At 42.1% G+C, this 14503-nt stretch overlaps 1 protein-coding gene and 1 long non-coding RNA gene across 3 annotated transcripts in view; one reads left to right on the top strand and one right to left on the bottom strand.

The window, feature by feature from the left end:
- The window catches only part of LOC110568115 (uncharacterized), a 38616-nt gene extending 35963 nt beyond the window's left edge, over positions 1-2653 (top strand). The window contains exon 4 of the long non-coding RNA XR_010339922.1: positions 2297-2653. This is a non-coding gene — a long non-coding RNA (uncharacterized LOC110568115). The remainder of the gene's footprint in view (positions 1-2296) is intronic.
- Positions 1-13719, bottom strand: part of LOC135271795 (uncharacterized) — a 91119-nt gene extending 77400 nt beyond the window's left edge. For both annotated transcript variants that reach the window (XR_010339919.1, XM_064369789.1), the window contains exon 1: positions 13511-13719. Coding sequence is in view for 1 of the 2 variants with exons in the window: in XM_064369789.1 (XP_064225859.1) it covers positions 13511-13666 (156 nt within the window). In the remaining variant the exon portion in view is untranslated. The remainder of the gene's footprint in view (positions 1-13510) is intronic.
- Positions 13720-14503: the final 784 nt, after the last annotated feature.

The raw sequence follows: 14503 nt of genomic DNA, 5'->3' as shown, positions 1-14503 counted from the left end.
ATAAATGCAATCATACAGTATGTAACTTTTAACTCTCTCTTTTATGTGTGTGTGTGACGGAGTCTTGCTCTGTCACCCAGGCTGGTGTGCAGTGGTGCAATCTTGGTTCACTGCCATCTCCACCTCCCGGGTTCCAGTAATTCTCCTGCCTCAGCCTCTCGAGTAGCTGGGACTACAGGCATGCGCCACCATGCCTGGCTAATTTTTGTATTTTTTGCCATGTTGGTCAGGCTGCTCTTGAACTCCTGACCTCAGGTGATCCGCCTGCCTTGGCCTCACAAAGTGCTGGGATTACAGACGTGAGCCACCATGCCTGGACTTCACTCAGTATAACTCTCTCGAGATAACCTGGTGGTACAAATCAGTTGTCCTAATATATTAAAATTTAGCATGATATGCACTTGAGTGTATATAAACATTTATAATATTTTAAAGTTTAAAACATTAAAATGTGAATCAAAGGCATATGAAATCCCTGTTTCACTGACACAGAACAAGGATTTTGATATAAATTTTGAAAACTGGTAATCTAAGACAAGTCTATTACAATTCATTATAGGTTGAGTATTCCTTATCTGAATGCTTTGGAGTAGAAATACTTTAGATTTGGATTTTTTTCAGATTTGGGAATATGTGCATTATATACCGGTTGAGCATCCCAAATCTGAAAGTGCAAAATCTGAAATGTTCCAAAATCCCAGAACTGTGAGTGCCAATACAACACTGAAAGGAAATGCTCACCAGGACATTTCACAGTTTGGATTTTCAGATTAGGGATCGTCAGCCTGTACAAGCACTTTATAGAAGAAGGGCCCAGGGCTCAGTGCTATGTCTTATCAGTGTTTACAACAGTACATGGTTTACAAGAATGCCTGGTTTTGCACTTTTTATGGCCAATCTCTAGATTCTGGCTTTTTCCCAACCCAGTTGAGTATGTTACATTCAAATGTGACCACTTGCTCTTCTTCTCAAGTGACCACAGTTTGCTACCCTTTCAAGTTCTTCCTAGTGATCAAGGAAATGAATTCCTCTTAAATTTCCAGATCTGTGTGGTGCTTTAGCTAGCACCACACCTCAGGTCCAATTCTCCCATCTCTATGTGCAGCAGGTCCACGTGACAAGGCCTCCCTCAGAAAGAACTACCCCAACCTAGGGCAGATTCAAACAAACTCTTCTCCCTTTTCCTCCCTCCAGGTGCCTAGATTCCTTATCTCATTCCTCCCTAGGCTACCCAGCTAAGTCTTCTGGATAGCTCACCCCCAGTGTCTATCTGTTAGCTAACTGGGTGTCACAAACCAAGTCCTCACAGCTTCAGGTTTACAAAAAAAACACTCCAGGAATTTACTTCTCGAATACCAATACCTTCACAGTAATTTCCTTGCCTTTCCAAAGAGTGCTCTAAACAGGTAAAAGCTATAATACAAACTGTGTATCTTTTTGTCATACAGATACCGAAAATGGCAGCTAACTTTTTTTGTGGACTTGATTTTCAAATACATGGACCCTTGAACAACATGGGTTTGAGCTGAATGGGCCCATTTATATTATATGTGGATTTTTCTTTCTTTTCTTTTTTTTTTTTTACACCAAGAACCCAATAAAATTTAATAAAGGACACAAAGAACTCACAGTAAAAGAAATACAAATGGCTTAAAGTGTGAAGAAATGCTAAACTCATAATAGAAAACATGCAATTAAAGTTATTGAATTCTATTTTCATTCATATTGGCAAAGATAAGAAAAACACTTATCTACTGTTGTAAGGAATGTAAATTCGTATTGCTTTTTCTCTCCTCAAAAAAAAAAAAAAAAAAGAAAAAAAAGAAACTTAAAAACTGGAAATAGGGCCTGACAGGTCTACAGAGTCAGCAGCTTGGATATAATCAGCATTGCACCCAGAACCTCTGTTTGATTAGCAACCTCAGGTGGCTGAGAAGGGAAAATCTCTCTTGTGGGTAGACATTTTAGTAGCCCTGGGAAAATCTATTTTCATTTCATTTAATTTATTTTTAGCCTTGGGAAAATTTAAAATAAAGCACTTGAACGTTTAACAGAATCAAAACTATAGTTTTCATAGTTTCAAGTTAAGAATTTGTGCCTATATAATATTTATGTGGGCATAATTTTAGAGAATTTGGCCTATTGGAATACTAGACTACCTTCAATATTTCATTTTAATGTATGTACTTGAGTAATTGATTGAAATTTGTGATAAGTTGAAATCTTTCCAAGTTTACATATAGTTTGGACATTTAGGAGAATTTAAGGTTCACTGTACCTTTTTTTTTTTTTAAAGGAAGAAAGAAAGAAAGAAAAAAAAGAATGAAGAAGAGGAAGAAAAAGGAAGAGAAAGAGAGAGAGAGAATGGGAGTATTGCTTTCTTGCCCAGGCTAGAATGCATTTTAGAAATGGGTATCGAAAACCTCTTTTATACCAATAATTATACTTAATGATGTAGACAGGAAGGAATAAGGGAAAAAAATAACAAACAAGCAGCCAATCAATATTTCATTTAAACCTATGAAAATGCTATGTGATTACTGAGGAGTGATTTACTTCCAATTATGTAGTCTCTTTTGGAATAGGTTTGAGCTGGCAATGTGTGTTTTGTGTATTTAAAGTGGAGAGTTCTATAAATGTTTATTAAGTTTACTTGTTCCGGGTCTGAGTTCAAGTCCTGGATGTCCTTGTTAATTTTCTGTCTCGTTGATCTATAGAATCGTTAGCTCTTCTTGTTACATTGATCCTTTTGCCATTATATAATGTCCTTCTTTGCCTCTTTTGATCTTTGTTGCTTTAAAGTCTATTTTATCAGAGGCGAAAATTGCATCTCCTACTTTTTATTTATTTGTTTATTTTTACTCTCTGTTTGGTTGGTAAATCTTCCTCCATCCCTTTGTTTTGAGTCTTTGTGTATCATTGCATGTGAGATGGATCTGGATGCAGCATACCGATGGGTTTTGGCTTTTTGTCTAATTTGAATATATATGAGTTTAATACTGCCATTTGATGCTAGCTGGCTGTTTTGCCCATTAGTTGGTGTAAATTTTTCATTGTGTTGATGCTCTTTGCTTTTTGATATATTTTTGGAAAGGCTGATATTGGTTGTTCCTTTATATGTATAGTGCTTCTTTCAGAAGCTCTTGTAAAGCAGGCCTGGTGGTGGTGAAATCTCTAAGTACTTGCTTGTTCGCAAAAGATTTAATTTTTCCTTCACTTGTAAAGCTTAGTTTGGCTGGATATGAAATTCTGGGTTGAAAGTTCTTTTCTTTAAGGATGTTAAATATTGGTCCCCGCTCTCTTCTGGCTTGTAGGGTTTCTGCTGAGAGATCTGCTCTAAGTCTGATAGGTTTCCCTTTATGGGTAACCTGACCTTTCTCTCTGGCTGCCCTTAGTATTTTCTCCTTCATTTCAACCCTAATAAATCTGGCGATTATGTGCCTTGGGGTTGGTCTTCTTGAAGAATATCTTTGTGGTGTTCTCTGTATTACCTGGAGTTGAATATTACCCTGCCTTGCTAGGTTGGGAAAGTTTTCCTGAATGATATCCTGAAGAGTATTTTCCAACTTGGATTCATTCTCTTCATCACATTCAGGTACACCTATCAAACGTATATTAGGTCTTTTCACATAGTCCCGTATTTCCTGGAGACTTTGCTCATTCCTTTTTATCCTTTTTTCTGCAATCTTGTCTTCTTGTTTCATTTCACTGAGCTGGTCCTCAACTTCTGATATCCTTTCTTCTGCTTGATCAATTCGACTGTTTAAACTTGTGCATACTTCACGAAGTTCTCGTGTTGTGTTTTTCAGCTCCATCAATTCACTTATATTCCTCTCTAAATTGTCCATTCTCGTTAGCATTTCGTCAAACCTTTTTTCAAGGTTCTTAGTTTCTTTGCATTGGGTTAGAACAAGTTCTTTTAATTCACAGAAGTTTCTTATCACCCACCTTTTGAAACCTGCTTCTGATAATGGAACACACTCGTTCTCCATTAAGCCTTGTTCCATTGCTGATGAGGAACTGCGATCCTTTTTAGAGGGAGAGGCATTCTGATTTTGAGTATTCTCTGCCCTTTTAGGCTGGTTTCTTCCCTTCATTATATATTTATCCCTCTGTCATCTTTGTAATTACTGACTTTCTAATTAGGTCTCTGAGCGGGCGTCCAACTTGTTGATTCCCAGCACCGAAATCTGAGCAATCCACTGCATGGGCCAAAACAGCGGTGTTAAGATTGATGGTGCTTTTCTGCCTGGGAATCTCTGGACTCTGCACCAAGAAGTGCCGCGCTAAGGCACCAGCAAAACTGCCGCGCTGGCCACAAGAGTCGCCCTGGTGACCCGTGGGGCTCCTCCGCTGGGAATCTCTTGGTCCGTGAGCAACAAATATTCATCTGAATGTGTGGCATCCTCTCATTCTCTGCGCTTTCACTGGGAGCTACGATCCCGAGCTGCTAGTGGTCAGGCATCTTGGATCTCTCTTTGTGGATGTTTTTCAACCAAATGCAGGCATGCATATATGGAGGCCCAACTTTTCACACACCCAGTATCTGCAGGGCTTATAGTGGGCACTTGAGTATGCCAGGATTTTGGTAGAAATCAGGGTCCTGGAACCAACCCCCTATGGTATATGTCCTATGCATATACCATAGGAAAATTGGACTACTTTTACAGTTAAGAAACATAAATTTGTCAAACCTATTAACCTTTCCAGATCATTTGTACAATTCTTACATAGAAACCCTTCTTAGAGGGGGTCTAATATATAGGAAATACCTACATACAATATTCTGCATATTAGGGCTGGGCATGGTGGCTGATGCCATTAATCTCAGCACTTTAGGAGGCTGAGGTGGGCAGATCACCTGAGGTCAGGAGTTCAAGACCAGCTGGCCAACATGGTGAGAACCTGCCTCTGCTAAAAATACAAAAATTAGCTGGGTATGGTGCTGGGTGCCTGTAATCCCAGCTACTTGGGAGGCTGAGGCAGGAGAATCACTTGAACCTGGGAGATGAAGGTTCCAGTGAGCCAAGATCGCACCACTGCACTCCAGCCTGGGTACAGAGCAAGACTCAATCTCAAAAAAAAAAAAAAAAAAGAATATTCTCAATATTAGTTTCTCTTATACAACTTCAAAAGTGTTTTAAATGGACACATCTTTATACTATGCCATGAAGTCAGCAATAAAATACATTAAAACAATTAACATTTAAACATATAAGTGACTATATACAAGAAACGTATTATACTTAAAGGCATTTATTATCAAACACTGGAAAAAAAAAAGTAACATCTCCAATCAATGGTAACAGTTATAACTGAGGACAGATTTTATTTCAGGAACATATATGTAATACTTTTCATCTGAACATTTATCTGGCAAAGTAGAGTTGTTTGTTTTTTCAGACAGAATCTCTATCTCCCAGGCTGGAGTGCAGTGGCACCATCATGGCTCACTCCACAATGACTTCAGCCACCCGGGCTCAAGTGATCCTCACACCTAAGCCTCCCAAGAAGCTGGAACTAAAGGCATGTGCCACCATGCCCGATTAATTTTTATATTTTTTGTAGAGACAGGGTTTTGCTCTGTTGCAGAGGCTGGTCTGAAATTCCTTAGCTCAAGAGATCTGCCAGGTGTCAGCCTCTCAAAGTGCTGGCATTACAGGTGTGAGCCAGGCCCTAAGTAGGTTTAAAAATCCCTATTTAATGTAAGAAATTGAGGTGACATGAAGATAAGGCCACAAGTCTAAGAACTGGGAGAGCTGGAAGCTCCCCAGATCCATTAGATTTGACTTCAGTATACCAAACCAAGGGGGCAGGGAGGGCAAACTTAATGTTAGCTGGAAGGCTGGTGTAAGTTTGCAGCAGAATTTTCATTGATTTATGGGAAAATGGGGAAAAATAAGGACACAAAAGTAATTTTTTTTTTTTTTTTTTTTGAGATAGAGTTTGACTCTTGTAGCCCAGCTGGAGTGCAATGGCACCATCTCCGCTTACTGCAACCTTTCCCTCCCGGGTTCAAGTGATTCTCCTGACTCAGCCTTTGGAGTAGCTGGGATTACAAGTGCATGCCACCATTCCCAGCTAATTTTATATTTTTAGTAGAGAGAGGGTTTCACCATGTTAGCCAGGCTGGTCTGAAAGTAAACTTTTTAATATAACTAAATGATTCCATTTAAAGATCTTTTATTCTGGCCAGGTGGAGTGGCTCATGCCTGTAATCTCAGCACTTTGGGAGGCTGAGGTGGGCAGATCATGAGGTCAAGAGATCAAGACCATCCTGGCCAACACGGTGAAACCCCGTCTCAACTACAAATACAAAAATTAGCTGGGTGTGTTGGTGCATGCCTGTAGTACCAGCTACTCAGGAGGCTGAGGCAGGAGTATCACTCTAACCAAGGAGGCAGAGGTTGCAGTGAGCCAAGATCATGCCACTGCACTCCAGTCTGGTGACAGAGCAAGATTCCATCTCAAAAAAATAAAACATAAAATTTATTGTGAGAGATTCTGTTCTTTCGAATTGTTTTGAGTGACAGGAGATAGTGGTGTGATATTTGTTTTTATTGGCTGTACCTGGTAGAAATAAAAATTCAGGCCAGGCATGGTGGCTCAGGAGGTCAAGAGATTGAGACCATCCTGGCCAACATTATGAAACTCTGTCTCTACTAAAAATACAAAAATTAGCTGGGTGTGGTGGCATGTACCTGTAATCCCAGCTACTCAGGAAGGTGGAGCAGGAGAATCACTTGAACCCAGGAGGCAGAGCACGCAGTGAGCTGAGATCACATCACTGCACTCCAGCCTGATGACAGAGCGAGAAGACTCCATCTCAAAAAAAAGAAAAAAAGAAAAAAATCAGCATTTCTATTGTAGCCTCCTAATTCTGGGGAAATATTTCTTTAGAAATCTAAGAGTCTGGCCTTTTACATCTTTAGGACCCCAAAATAACAGGGGACTTTACACACAGATAACACATGCCCCTCAAGATTCTCTCTTTAACCTCTACCTTATTCTGTTTGGATTAGGACATTTGGGGATTGTGAAATGAGAATCAAGTTGAGTATAAGCAATCCAAAAGCAGGTGCTGACACTGGACCCTGGAAGAGGACTTTTTTCAGAATCTTTTTCATCTGTTAACTTTGCTCTGGGTTCAAACCTTTTTTTTTTTTTTTTTTTTTGAGATGAAGTTTTGCTCTTGTTGCCCTGACTAAAGTGCAGTGGCGCGATTTTGTCTCACCACAACCTCCGCCTCCCTGGTTGAAGTCATTCTCCTGCCTCAGCTTCCTAAGTAGCTGAGATTACAGGTATGCACCACCACACCCAGCTAATTTTGTATTTTCAGTAGAGATGGGGTTTCTCCATGTTGGTCAGGCTGGTCTTGAACTCCTGACCTCAGATGATCCACCTGCCTTGGTCTCCCAAAGTGCTGGGATAACAGGCGTGAGCCAGGTGGCTTCAAACTTTCTTATTTATTTATTTGAGACAGAGTTTCACTCTTGTCCAGACTAGAGTGCAATGGTGTAATCTCAGCTCACTGCAACCTCCATCTCCAGGGTTCAAGCAATTCTCCTGCCTCAGCCTCCCGAGTAGCTGGGATTACAGGCATGCACCACCAAGCCCACCCATCTAATTGTGTATTTTTATTAGAGATGGAGTTTCTCCATGTTGGTCAAGCTGGTCTTGAACTCCTGACCTCAGGTGATCTGCTGCCTCAGTCTCCCAAAGTCCTGGTATTACAAGCATGAGCCACCACACCCAGCCTGGGCTCAAACTTTCTTTTCTTAAGGGTCTCATCTTTGAGTAGTACTGCTACATGGCAATCACTACTCAAAAGAAACTAACTTGAGGTGTCCAATAATCAGCTTTCATTTAAGGTCTCTTTCAGCGTGACAAAATAAAAACTTTCAAAGTTTTGTCTACCTACTTCCAAAAGAAATTTAGTCTGTATATGTATATATATGTGATTATATATGTATATATACATATGTGATTTTGATCAGCCTTATTTCCAGAATAAGTTAACCTGTAAATTCATTTATTAAATCAGTATTTTATAAGCTACTTGATTTTTGCAAGTAATTTACACACAGGCTGATCAAACTGAATAAATTTCTTAAACTAATTTCACTGTATAGATAGCAAGGAAGTCATTTACTCTTCTTATTAGCATATCTTATTTTTACCTTTCCTTTAACAAGCATCTAAGTTAAACTGTTTTATGTCCACAGCTACACACTGAAACAACACTTTCAGTCACAACATATTAAACTGAAATTAAGAACTTAAGCATACAGTAAAGTACTCCTTCCATGGCGCAATGTTAAAAGGTCCATTTACTTTAGTCTACTTGTGTAGGGGTGTTGGGGCCCCACAGGTTTGTGGGGTGTCCCTTATGCTGTGTTGAGGTGCAGGATCTGAGAAGCAAAGAGACAGGACACTGAAGAACTGATGAAGAGCATCTGGACCTGAGGGGCCATGCCACTTGTTAGCGGAGACCAGTGATGGCCCCAAATGCCCAAGAGCATGTGTATTCATTAGGTATAAGCAGGGGGCAGGGTCATGAGTGAAGTCATCATCTATAGGTGTAGTAATAGGGCATACATAATCACATGAGTCACAAGCCAGGGGGCCACCCCATTATGTCACCTGGGCAAAGGGGTGGGCTATGCATAGCAGGGGGTGGTGCCATGCACAGTAGTAGAGGGTGGTGTGCAGAAAAGAGGTCCACCCCCATTACATCACCGAGGCAAGGAGGTGGGCTGTGTGCAACAGGTGTTATGCACAACACTGCTTATCTGGGGCTGGTGAATTCAAAGGATTTCTAATAGAAGGATATTGTAAGCTTAATGCAGTGGGAGCTGACAGACTTGTGCTCTTCTCTTACGATATTTATGGGAGGATTCTTAGAGCTAGCACAGAAGTGAGAAAAGACTGACAGGGTGTACAGCCATAGTGACTGGTCACACCAGGGGGGTTCTTCTCCCTCAGTTACTTCCAGGATCTCAGGCCTGAGGACTACTTTCCACAGGAACTGGATGCAAGGTACTACAATTCCTTCATCAAGTGGAGAGGCACTTGCTTCAAGCCTGCCATACAGTGTATGCCCTCTCAGACAGGGATGCCACCGCCTGGATCTTTGGTTCTCGTCCTGTCTGGCTGTTTTCCCATGTACTGCTTCTGTTCTGTGACTGCTCTAGGCATTCCTCCTACTACAAACTAGCATATGGTTATATAGAATAATTATATACATCAGCACTAAATGTGTCAGTACAGCTCCGACTACAATACCTATAAGATTATATACAAAGATTATATAGGACTAAGTAGATATAAGTATTAAGTATGATTATATAAACTAGATATATGTAAGCAGTAAGTTATACTTCAAGCACTAATTCTATGAACTAATATATGATTATATATGCAGGATTATATAAAGGAAACAGCTGAGCAATAACACTATAAACTAAGATATTCTTCAGGCACTGCTTGTGCCTGGGGTCTGGACAGTTCTCTTTCCTCAGTGCCCATGTGGGGTGTTACCCACATACTTGTTTAAAAAAAAAAAATCTAAAATTGGTAATAATTCTGCTAAAATTCCATATTAACCTCAGATCAAAAGTTATTTTTAGTTCTTGTTTCTTAAATACTTGAAATGTGCTGCTGCATAATGTTTTCCTTATTTATTCAATCAACTAACTTCAGGTGGAAGGTACTTATGAGTTTAAAAGTCCTTTCCCAAAGTTGAAATTACATAAAAATTTTGCATAAAAGACACTCTATGTTTCTCAAAGGGTATCTGAGAGTCTAATCAGCCTATTATTTTGGTTCGGAATAACTACTAACAACAAATGTGAGCTTTTTGTCACATCTATGTAGTTTCCCCTGCAAACTAATACTTACATTTTAAATGAATTTTCAAAATGTTTCATTTGGTCATGTGGTAATTATTTCCCCTGTAAAAAGCTACAGGATTTTGATTTAAGAGCAAATGAGATAGAGTATCTGGCCATGAGAAGGCTAAGTGGAAAGATCCACACTCTGAAGTTTGTAACCAATAACAAGACAAACTCCAATGCTATCTTGTTCATGTAATCAACATTATGTGAGTGGAAATAAACTAGTGAGCTACACAATTCTGTCTACATACCAATTTACCAATCAACAGGAGGGGAAAAAATTGCTCAAATGTGACTACTGTAAACAAACATGCTAACAAATATCTAAATATTAGACATAGTTGTAAGGCCGATTGCCTCGCTGGGAGCTCAGATGCACACCCCCACCCCTTTTTCCCCAAAAACTAGGACAAGCTCAGGCATGTTTCCTTCTCCCTTTCTTACACAGCCTGGCTTTCCCTTAAAGAACCCAGTATGCAAACAGGGTCTTGTGATTCTAGCCAATAGCAGCCAAGTCTTTCTAGCCAATAGCAGCCAAGTCTTTCTAGCCAATAGCAGCCAAGTCGTATATGCAAACAAAGGCTTGTAACCTTACCCAATAGTAGTCCTGCTCTCCCACAACCAATCGAGCTCCTTCACTCCCTATAAAACCCCACGTCTGAGAGGAGTCCGCGCGACTTCTCTGGCCCCTCCCGTCGGACCGCAGAACATCACCTGGGAGCCTGAATAAACCTTTCATATTGGATCTTCTGGTGTTGGCCTCAGTTTCTTCCTTTTAAACTTGGCAAGAACCCAAGAACAAATCTTACAATAGTCTCTATTAAAATCATAACCTATAAATTCTGAAATCATTCCTTCAACTGCTGTTATGTTTTTAATCCCCCCCTAAATAAACCCAAAAAACAAAAAACAGCAGTCATCTTTGAAATGTAAATTCCTGAGAGAGATCCAAGATGGCTGATCACTAGCAGCTCGGGATTGTAGCTCCCAGAGAAAGCACACAGAACGAGATGACGCCACACTTTCAGATGAATTTTTGTTACCCATGGACCAGAAGATTCCCAGCAGAGGAGCACCATGGGTCATCAAGGCGACTCTTGTGGCCTGCGTCGTGGTTTTGCCGGTGCCCCTATGCCGTGGTTATTGGTGCAGAGTAAACAGGACTGATTGATGTTTGGAGCTCCGGGGAGGCAGAGTTGCCCATTTACCTGATTGAAGAAAGGACTCAAGAGGGAAGCCAGACTGGAGATTCCCGGGCAGAAAAGCACCACGAATGTTGATGCCGCTGTTTTGGCCCGCGCAGTGGGTTGCTCAGATTTCAGCGCTGGGAATCAACAAGTTGGACGTCCACTTAGAGACCTAATTTGAAAGTAGGCAATTACAAAGATGACAGGTGGATGAACTCACAATGAATGGAAGAAACCAGCATAAAAAGGCAGAGAATACCCAAGATCAGAATGCCTCTCCTTCTACAGGTGATCACAGTTCCTCATCAACAAGAGAACAAGACCTGATGGAGAACGAGTGCGTTCCATTAACAGACTTAGGCTTCAGAAAGTGGATAATAAGGAACTTTAGTGACTTAAAGGAACATGTTCTAGCCCAATGTAAAGAAACTAAGAACCTTGAAAAAAGGTTTGAAGAAATCCTAATGAGAATAGATAATTTAGAGAGGAATATAAGTGAATTAATGGTACTGAAGAATACAATACGAGAACTCTGCGAAGTATGCACAGTTTTTAACAGGTGAATTGATCAAGCAGAAGAAAGGATATCAGAGGTCAAAGACCAACTTAATGAAATGAAACGAGAAGACAAGATTAGAGAAGAGTAAAAAGGAATGAGCAAAGTCTCCAAGAAATACGGGACTACATGAAAAGACCTAATTTACGATAGGTATACCTGAATGTCATGAAGAAAATGAATCCAAGTTGGAAAATATTCTTCAGGATATTATTCAGGAAAACTTTCCTAATCTAGTAAGGCAGGACAATACTCAACTCCAGCTAATCCAGAGAACACCTAAAAGATATTTCTCAAGTAGAGCAACTCCAAGACACATAATCGCTAGATTCACTAGGGTTGAAATAAAGGAGAAAATTCTAAGGGCAGCTAGAGAGAAAGGTCACGTTACCCATAAAGGGAAACCTATCAGACTCACAGCAGACCTCTCTCCAGAAACACTACAAACTAGAAGAGAGTGGGGGTCAATATTCAATATCCTCAAAGAAAAGACTTTTCAACCCAGAATCTCATATTCCGCCAAACTAAGCTTTATAAGCGAAGGAAAAAGAAAATTTTTCCCAAACAAGCAAGCACTCAGCGATTTCATCACCATCAGGCCTGCTTTACACAGGCCCCATTGTTAATATTCGACGGATCAACGACATAGAAAATTAATAGGGACATCTATGATTTGAACTTAGATCTGGAATAAGTAAACTTAGTGAATATTTATAGACTTCTCCACCCCAGGTCCACAGAACATACATTTTTCTCAGTATCACATTACACCTATTTTGAAAGTGACCACATAATTGGAAAATTGGAAGTAAATCACTTTTCAGCATTTGCATAGCATTTCACAGACTTAAATGAAATATTGGTTGGCTGTTTGTTATTTTCTTCCCTTATTCCTTCCTGTCTCCGTTGTTAAGCACAATTATCGGCATAAAAGAGGTTTTTAATACATATTTTTAGGTTGCAAAAAAAAAAAAAAGGTAAATTCCTCCCTTTTTCAAAGTAACTTGCCTAGTAAAATTTAATGCATTAAAATAAAACGTAACAGACCAATTACAACACTAAAAAAAAAAAAAAAACTAAAATGATCAGTAACACAAACCAATCGCTCAAGTTTAGCAAAGCGTGTATTTTTAACCTGTTGTGGGTTTCCTATTACACTAATAAGCAACAACGTTTAAAAGCTATCCCAATGCCTGAAACACCACCATACAGATAACATACTTGTCCTTTTCTCCAATGAAGCTTAAACTCAGACCCAAACTCAGACCACTTCCCTCTCCTGGCACACCGAGATACACGAGGGGAAATCCAAGAAATCAGATATGTTAAGTGCCGGTATCTTCTTCCAGAGTAGGGTCAAATTCGTGTTTGTCTGCAAATGTCACTGTCCCAGGAAGTCTGCAAATTCTTACTAGCTTTGGAGTACAAAGGAAACACCTGTCCTAGCACCAGGAAGACACTGGGAAATGCAACCCCCCTGAGTCTGCGCTGTTCCCAAAACTTCAGCTGCAGGGATAGGGGGACAAGAGATGGCCACTGGCCTCGCGGGTGCAGCAGACAGGGTCCCACAACCCCAGCCCACCTCCTGAGAACCAGGAAACCTGTCAGGCTGGCTTGGACCCACCCTCCTCAGACCCTCGCTCTCCAGCCCAGCGCGGCATCCGCCCGACCACACCCCGACCGCCCCGGCCTCCCGTCAGCACTCTGTCACCTCATCCCTCCCTGGCGGACTCTCGGCCTGCAACCTCCACCTCGAGGCCCGGGCTCAGGCTGCCCCTGGGGCAGGAACGCCCATGCCTGGCCCCAGCCCCGACCCCGTCCGTTCCCCCCGCGGCGCGGTCTCAGCTCCTGGCCCACTCCCCAGTGGCTACCTGGAGGCAAGGGCGGCGAAGCACTTCACCCAGGGCCCAAGGTCGCAGAGGGCCGGGCGCTCGGCGGCCCGCTCCTTCTCCCGCTCCACGTGGTAGGCGTAGATGGAGAGCAGGATTCCAGCGGAGCAAAGGGCGTACAGGGACACCCCCTCCCATCGCGGCACCAACTCTCTCAGGAGGACGGGCACCGCCATTTTAACCCTCCAACGCTACCGCCTCCTTCCGCTGCCCGTTTGGAGACCCAGCCACCACACCCCATTGGCTGAGTCGCTTTCTCTGGGACCCACCCCCACAGGCGCCAGGCCCAACCGCCCCAAAAGGAGGCGGGCGGAGCGGGGAAGGTGGGCATGGGCACGGAGGGAGAGGGTGGAGCGCGCAACCGCTGAGGAGGCTGGATTGGCCGGCGGAGACTGAGGCAGCGCACGTGGAGGGCGGGGCCGGGGGTGAGGGGTGGGACCGGGAGGGAGGGACTTAGGGGAGCGGTTGCCAGGATCAGGTAGCAAGGATCCCGTAGGAAGGATCCCACTGTGGGTGGCTGGGTGAGCCCTCAGCCCCTCCCTCTGGCCTTTTTCGTCATCCCTTGATATTTCTGACACAATCCAAATCACCTCTGGCCAATGCTTGGGGCTCCTGAGCCACCCTCCTATGACCTGATCTTCCCACTACCACCTCCAGTCACTTTGTGTTCAACCTGTGCAAAACTTTTTTTTTTTTTAAATGTGCAAAACTATGTTTTAAATCTAAAAACTATTTTGAAAAAATAATTTATGGGCCAGGCACAGTGGCCCACGCCTGCAATCCCAACAGTTTGGGAGGCTGAGGCAGGTGGCTCACTTGAGGTCAGGAGTTCGAGACTAGCCTGGCCTACATGGTGAAACCCCCCGCCTCTACTAAATAAAATAAAAAATTAGCCAGGCATGGTGGTGTGAACCTGTAATCCCAGCTACTTGGGAGGCTGAGGCACGAGAATCACTTGAATCCAGGAGGCAGAGG

The sequence above is a fragment of the Aotus nancymaae genome, unplaced genomic scaffold (genome assembly GCF_030222135.1).
Source record: "Aotus nancymaae isolate 86718 unplaced genomic scaffold, 86718_ANA_hifiasm-v0.15.2.pri h1tg000090l, whole genome shotgun sequence".
Taxonomy (NCBI): domain Eukaryota; kingdom Metazoa; phylum Chordata; class Mammalia; order Primates; family Aotidae; genus Aotus; species Aotus nancymaae.
Note: the sequence above shows the minus strand (reverse complement) of the source record. Positions and strands in the feature narration are given on the sequence as shown.